General features: G+C 36.6%; 1 protein-coding gene across 1 annotated transcript in view; it reads left to right on the forward strand.

The window, feature by feature from the left end:
• ctnna2 (catenin (cadherin-associated protein), alpha 2) overlaps positions 1–7,928 on the forward strand; it is a 462,098-nt gene that overhangs the window by 390,892 nt on the left and 63,278 nt on the right. The window contains exon 9 of the mRNA XM_016491151.1: positions 6,331–6,483. Within this exon, the coding sequence (XP_016346637.1) occupies positions 6,331–6,483 (153 nt within the window). The remainder of the gene's footprint in view (positions 1–6,330; positions 6,484–7,928) is intronic.

Below are 7,928 nucleotides of genomic sequence, written 5' to 3' on the forward strand. Positions count from 1 at the left end.
GAAATAACAAGTGAAAAGGTTTCAAGTATGTATTTTGTGTGAACACATAATCGTTGTCATACAAATCTGAAAGAAAGCAGTTGCGGCAATCAAGCCACCCATCTAAAGCAGATGCAGAAAAACAAAAGAACCCGACTGTAAGTACATTAACATTATTAGTCTTAACTCTTAAATAACGCCTTTCATATTTCAAGTTTTTCCTACATTTTCCCGAGAAGTCTCCGGTGTAAAGGTATAACGGAAGTACAGATACACTGCTTTGCGGGAAAGCGGAAGTTAGCTGACATCACTGTGAAAAGGGCCTATTGTTGATGTTACCCTGTGTGTAAGACCCTCTTCTTCGTTTGGATTACCATTAAAAGGATTTGTTGTTATAATCTTTGTTGTGCCTTCGTCTCCCTAACAGCAGTCACGTGACACATACTTTTTTCAGGATTCTTTGAATAAAAAGTTAAAATGAACAGCATTTATTCAAAATATAAATATTTTCTAACAATATAAATCGTTGCTCTCACTTCTTAACAATTTAACACATCCTTGTTGAATAAGTTTTAATTTCTTTAAAAAAAAAATGAAAGAATAAAAATTTACTGACTCCAAACTTTTGAACTGTAGTCTATATTGTTAGAAAATATTTATATTTTAAATAAATGTTCTCCTTTTTAACTTTTTATTCATCAAAGGATCCTGAAAAAAAATATCACAGGTTTCAAAAAAAATATTAAGCAGCACAACAGTTTCCAGCACTGATAGTAAATCAGCATATTAGAATGATTTCTGAAGGATCATGTAACATTGAAGACTGGAGTAATGATGCTGAAAATTCAGCTTTGCATCACAGGAATAAATTAGATTTTAATGTATATTAGATAAATAGAAAAACGTTATTTTACATCATAATATTTCACAATATCATTTTTATTTATTTATTTATTTATTGATTTTTTTTTTTGCATTGCAGAATTTAAGATACAGAACAACAGTCGGATTGAACTGATTCATACTGACACAAATGTAGTCAATGTTACAAAGACACAGAAAGCGAGAGCCCCAGAGAGGCGCCACTCTCTGTTCTTCCTTATAAAAAAAGTCCTGCATTGCAGTGCAGTCGAGGCTGAAGTCAGTGGGCAATACATTAATGCAGGCAGGGGGACTCAGGCTGGAAGTACAGTGCTCCCACTCGCTGATAAATTCCTCAGTAGGCCCTCACGATCAGGGATCAGGGTACAGTGGTACCTCAGTCTGTCATAGTGGAGTATGATAACAGAAGCAGTTGATAAAACAATGTGCACACCGGCTGTTCTGCCACTCTCATCAACAGTCTAGAAACACCTTCCCACAGCCTGTCTTCTCTACTTTCTTATTTCTATTTCAAGAAATTGTCAATTGTCACACTGCCACAGCGTCCGCAGCATCCGCTCATAGATGTGTGCATTGACTCAAGTGTTATGTGATTCTCTATGAGAGATAGAGATGGAGATGGAGAGATGGAGATCTGTTATGTGAGTACTGTTATTTGGAATGTGTTATGTAAGGAACTGATTTTTACTTCGAGTCAGTGCTCCCATTAGAGTTGCCTTTCTTATAATACATTGTAACTTGTATTGCATATACAATTTCAATGAGCTATAGAAATTTAAAACCTTCAGTTGATGTCAAGCATCGATTATTGTTTTGGATAAAGTGTTGTGCTTTGTTTCATAGCTGAATTGTGTCAGTGCTTGCTCTACAGTCTGTTGAAGTTTAGTGGTGATACTATATTTCAAGTCCATTTTAAAAAAGTAGAACAAATTCAATAAACATAAATAAATAATGAAATAAATTATTTATTTGGTTATTTGGTCCCACTTTATATTAAGTGTCCCTAATACCTGTGTACTTACATAGTAACTAGATGTGTACATAGTATGTAACCACAGTTTAAGTACACATTGGTACATAGTATCTACAGCTCTAATATCTGGAACTACACATATGTAACAACCCACTGAATGGTATGTGTAAGTACAAATGTGTAACAGTACAATGGTAACAACACTTTTTGGTAATGAAATTACAAATGTGTAACAGGACTAACAGCACTTTTTGGTAAAGAAAGTGTTACACTTTATATTAGATCTATCATGTAATTACTCTGATGTTACACAGCAGTGGCCAGTAAGTTAGGCTTTACATATAAATTGTGGTTGGTGTCCAGAATGTTACACTTTATGTTAAGTAGCCAGTTCCTGAGGAGTTACCATGTAAGTACACTGGTAGTACAGTGGTGCTCCAACTCGAGATCCAACTCCTCCCACTTTACATATCCCTAAACCTACCCATCTCCACCCCCTGGATCAAATGATTCCAATTACTCTTATACATATTGTTGTTACAAAATGTAGTTATATAATTTCTGTTACACGAGTACTGTGAAAGTGAAGTGAAAAAAAGTGTTGTTACCAATGTCCTGTTACACATTTGTACTTACACAAACAATCCTGAGGGTTGTTACATGTGTGTAGTTACAGAAAAATTACAGCTGTAGATACTATGTACCAATGTGTACTTACACTGTGGTTACATACTACATACATATTTAGTCACTGTGTAAGTACACAGGTATTAGGGACACTTAATATAAAGTGGGACCTATTATTATTATTTTATTTATTAAATAAAGTGGCCCATTTTTAGTGTCCCAAAATCCTGTAATGGCAAGAAACAATCACAATAGGTTCCTAAATTCATCGTATCTTTTATAAAATTATTCATCAAAAAGGCTTCCAGAGACGGCACGCAGAGATGTACCTTTTAGTTTGGCCAGGAGCAAAAACATTCAAATCAATGCTAAAGCTTTAACCTAAATGCCAACTCTCCAGAGCAAGAAAATAATTTCTCTGGCTTCTTCTACCCTACCCTAAGACCTCTGCGGTGATCATTGAAAGGGAGGGAGTTTTGCTATCAGACTCATTTACAGACATGACAGAAAGATCAAACAGCACATCTCCACTCACTCTGTTTCTGTCCCTCCGCCTCCTTTCCTCTCCAGATGTCATTGTTAATTCTAAATCAGTGCTGTTACTTAATTCTGTTTTGTATTGACTGCCTTTTGTGCTAACCAGGTACAGAAGCATGCTTATCCTGTGATTGCCCTTGACATTTTAATAAGAAACATCAAGTTATTGACCCAAAGCATCTGCCGCTATCTGCAGAGAATCCAAATCCTAAGACTGACAAAGTTGAAGCCACTGATAGTTGTATTTTGCCATGTTCATTTGTTTTCCATGATAGTTAAAACATTGAAATGCTACAGTCTCTCAGTTGTAAAATAGGAATAAAACCAATGCCAAGTTTGTTTTCCAGAAATTCATTTTTAAAAAAGTAAATTGGTGGAGAATGTGGGAGTAAATCAGCGTCATGAACTGCTCTTGTTTTCTCAGATTAGGAAATAAAACATCTGTCAGCTTTGTTCTGAGCCTTAGACTTGAGTAAATTACAGAAGATCACTGAATTTCATTGCTGATTTGACTTTCTTTCTCGTGGCATTTGTTTTTCACATTTTAGCAGGTGGTTAATCCTTAAAAATACACTTTCGTGTTTGTAAGCGAAGTTAGCAAACACAAGCTAATCTCATCTCTTAAGATCTCCCCCCATTTGCAACATTAAAAGATTTATCTTCTGGCTTGGCTAAGTGCACGCTTTCTTCATTATTTTGTCTTTGTTTCTGTCTGAATTTGACTTGATTGAGTTTGCTATACTGATTTTTTACGGGCGCTTCAGTGCCATATGGATGAAGAGAACAAAGGATTAGGGAGAAATTGGGAAAAGAGGCAGAAAGACAGAAAGGGGAACATGACAGGTAGGATCACAAGATTTCCATTGTTCAGTCCATCAGAGCAATTTAAAGCAAAGCACTTCCTCTCCTCAGTGTTTCCAATTTTTGGCTTGCTGTTTTTGTAGTCTGCGAGGAGTCGGCGGAGCACTCCATTCATCAAGCTATTTTTTCCAATTTAGTCCTGAGATTACATGACTATAACTTAAATTCCCTCTTTGAAAAAGACATTAGACATGAGGGGCCTCACTGTGGGCTATACTTGTTGTCTCACCAGTGCTAGCTTGCTATTGGAACATTTAACAAGCTTTTCAAGCGAGGGAATAACATGTTTGATTTAACATGTTGACACATTTGTAACATGCAGTATATTAAATAAAGGTTTAAAGGTCTGCAACCTGAAAATGAGATTTTCCCACTAAACAGAAATTAATCTCACTGGCATAATTATGATAAGATGCAAATGGAGCTGACCCTAAAATGCCATGGTTGATGTCGAAGGAAAATAATTATGGTTTAAATAATCGTAATAAAAAGTAGAAAAAAGAAAAGCAGAGACAGATCACTTGCCCTCAAGCTCCATGAGAACTGAAAAAAAAAAAATTAAATTTTTGATGAATGAAATGAAATGCCGTCAGACTGAGTCCCAGTTTAAGATTATTAATATATTCAAATACTAGTACGGTACTGTCCTTTTTTGATGTAGTTCATTTTTTACGTAGCGCATGACTCATGTACACTCTAGTACATCTCTAGTTTTTTTAATCAGTATAAGCAGAAAAATGATACAGTTTGGTCACTATTTTTCTATTTCATTTTCCCTGGAGTTGCACCCAAACCATTAAGAGAAGCACACATTCTTTACCAGAGGTTATTAGAGACAGAGCACCAGGGTTCATTAAAACATTTCAATTAAATCACCGGCACATGGGGAGAAGGATCATTACCTATGGAGTGTGCTTTGTTTTCTGAATGTCATGCTCAGGTGGCCAAGAACTCCTCAACTGAGTACTGCACATTGATTGAAAAGATGACGTCCTCATGCTTGGCTCTGGTTTCCTGACCTGTTCCACAGCCCAGCATGGCCTTAAACTTCCTTATACATGCCAAAGAGAGGGGCTGTTATTTACACTTTTGCAGCAGTTATTGACTTAGCCAATTTTCTTCTACCAATAATTTGGTGAAATTTTTAATCTGACTGTTTGGTACTGCATTTTTTAAATGTGCACAAATATGCCGTTTTACAAAAACATATGAATATCCCTTTTTCAGAAGTTCAGATGATGATTACTGATGTGTGAATGTAACCTCATAACCACACAGCTTTCATTTTTGCCGATTTATTAGGATTTTTGAACTGAGAAAAAATAAATCCTGTTTTCTATGGCATGTCCCTTTTAAGGGCATCTCAAGTCTCAAGATCTGACTGGCCAAGTTTCTTGCCAGTGATGGATTATGCGTCGCATTCAGCCATAATTTATCATTACTGTCTGCCGACCATGGCCTAGCACAGGGTTTTTAATTGGTTAAGATATGTGCATGCCTCACTGAATGATAATTATTGCTTGTTAGGAATGTTTCCCATCATCCATTAGAGGACATGTGTCATGGGACTCTACCTATTGCCACATTAGAATAGCCGCCAATGTTTTCTCTGTGTATTACTGTGAATATTGCTGATGATGTGTATCTGCTACTAAAATGGGCAATTATATAACAATGATTAGCTACAACCTATTTTATAAGAACACTTATGGTAATACTGTTAATAATTAGATATCCTGTTTAAGATATATTAAGCTTTTCTCTTACCTTGAGGCAAAATGCATGCCTGTGTATTTTAGGTTGTTGTGAACCTGGCTTATGCTCAGGGCTAGTGACGCAAAGGTTGCTAGCTTGATCACTGCAATTAGCAAGCCATGAGCTTTTAGCATTGTGCCCCTATGCAAGGCACCTCAAGTTGCTGACTATTCCTTCATTGTCTGCTGTTTTCTTTGTATGTACTCTAGAATTTGCATTTTTGCTCTCTTGCTATGCTCAAACATTGCCAAGTGTCAAAAGTAGTCATGTATTCTTTTATGGAAAAAAAAACAAACTACTGAACTGCAATTACTCGGGTAATTGGTTCAAAAAGTTCTGTAGTTCCATAAAGAAAAGGGCAAATTTCAAAACACACACTTCCAGGTGAAAACTGCCATTTAGATGGATGTGAATGGTGCCTTTCTCCAGGTATTACATACCCCCTTGAAGCATCTGAAGTGTATTGCATGTTTACATGACGGTGTATTGGAGCTAATGCACCTATAAGTGCACCTTCTGTTCAATTCCGTTGCGCTCCATCTAGCTGTTTTTAACGCCAGAACACACTTAAGCTCTCCATTAGAAACTGTGTTAAACCTGGAGTTTATCGCTTGTAAATGCCTTACAGTCGAAGGTCCAAGTACAAGTTCAACTACTGGACAGTTTATGTAGGACATCAACTGATCCCTGCTCTCTCTATCTTTTTTTTCTCCTAGCTAAGGAAGGCTGTTATGGACCACATATCTGACTCTTTCCTGGAGACCAACGTGCCTCTGCTGGTGCTGATAGAGGCGGCCAAGAGCGGTAACGAGAAAGAGGTTAAGGAGTATGCGCAGGTCTTCCGCGAGCACGCCAACAAGCTGGTGGAGGTGAGTAACATAACACCCCCTCACTCAACTCCCTCATCTCATTCAGCCCGAGCAGATGATTTTTATCTGGGGCACCGCAGGCCACTATCAGTCAGAGCACGAGGTGGCCTTCAGGAAGTCATTCGCCAAGCCAAGGCAATTTAATGACGGAATATGATGCAGTGGAGCTCAATTCTGTAATGACAAATTTGTGTTTGATAATATGGATTCGGATCACAGAGGGGGAATGACACCAGGGAATGGCTTTAACATTTTTTTCCCCCTCTTTAATATCTCTCGTGACTCGACTTCAAAGATGCAGTTCATTTCCATTATCGAAGAGCAATATGGTGACTGAGGTAAAACGGCTGAATGGGAAAGAGACGCTTATCTGAAGGTTGGTATTTGGTGTTGATATATCAAAAATGCAAAAGGGCATATAACTGAACTGTACTGAACTTTTCAAAAGCGTTAGAGGATCACTTCTGAGTAAAACAGATCAATCCTGACATGTTCTCACACTTGCTTTCGGTCACTATATAGGCTTTAGCACACACAAGTATGAGTGCACACATTTTCCTTGCTATATACAAGGGTACATACAGTACAGTATTTCATAGTTTATCATGAGTCCACTGTTCACGAAAATGTGAGATATTCTGTTTGCCGTCGAAGCCTGTGAGTGGCATCTAGATGCTTGCTTTCCTAAAGAAGAGCTTAAGGAGCAATCTGCTTTTGACTCTGAAACACTGGGTTCAGCACTCAATTTTGAGCATGGTATCAATAATGTAACCAGTCTGAGAGAGCAGTTCTCAGTGCTTTTAGATAGACGGGAAAAGTTTTAAGATCAGATTCCATAATATATTTAATATTAATGTGCTTAAATTTGACTTAAAATATGCATATTATCACATGCAATTACCTTCAAATCTTTTCTGAAAGATTTTTTATGGTGACGTATTTGTGCATTTTGTGGTAGGGTACTTTCACAGACCTGTGGGGCCTTGAAGGACTTGTAGCAGCATGATTTGTCTGACCTACTGGAATGTTCTTGTTTAATGGCTGACGAATTTAGTTCACAGACATTTTGTGGCAATTTTGGGAAATGTAAAATGTAAATGGTATCAATTCTAAATGTTTTGGTAATTTCAGACTGGATTACCGCATTTTGGTAGCAAAGATTGTGGTCATATTGTCCACCTCGTAAGTATTTTAATTAGGGAATGGTTATTGAGTTATTCCATAATAAATAATAATGGTATCTATATATCGTTCTCAAGGTTGAGGACAGTATTTTTTTTTTATATATATTTGCAATTTAAAATATTGTTTTTTATTTTAATATGGTATTTTAATTATATATATATATTACTTCGTTTCCGTTTCTTTTTTTGTGATGCTTTTCTTTAGGATTCTTTGATGAATAGGAAGTAAAAAAAAAAAAAAAAAAAAAAAAAAAATAAAAT

This window comes from Sinocyclocheilus anshuiensis, unplaced genomic scaffold, assembly GCF_001515605.1.
Source record: "Sinocyclocheilus anshuiensis isolate Anshui unplaced genomic scaffold, SAMN03320099.WGS_v1.1 scaffold322, whole genome shotgun sequence".
NCBI lineage: Eukaryota > Metazoa > Chordata > Actinopteri > Cypriniformes > Cyprinidae > Sinocyclocheilus > Sinocyclocheilus anshuiensis.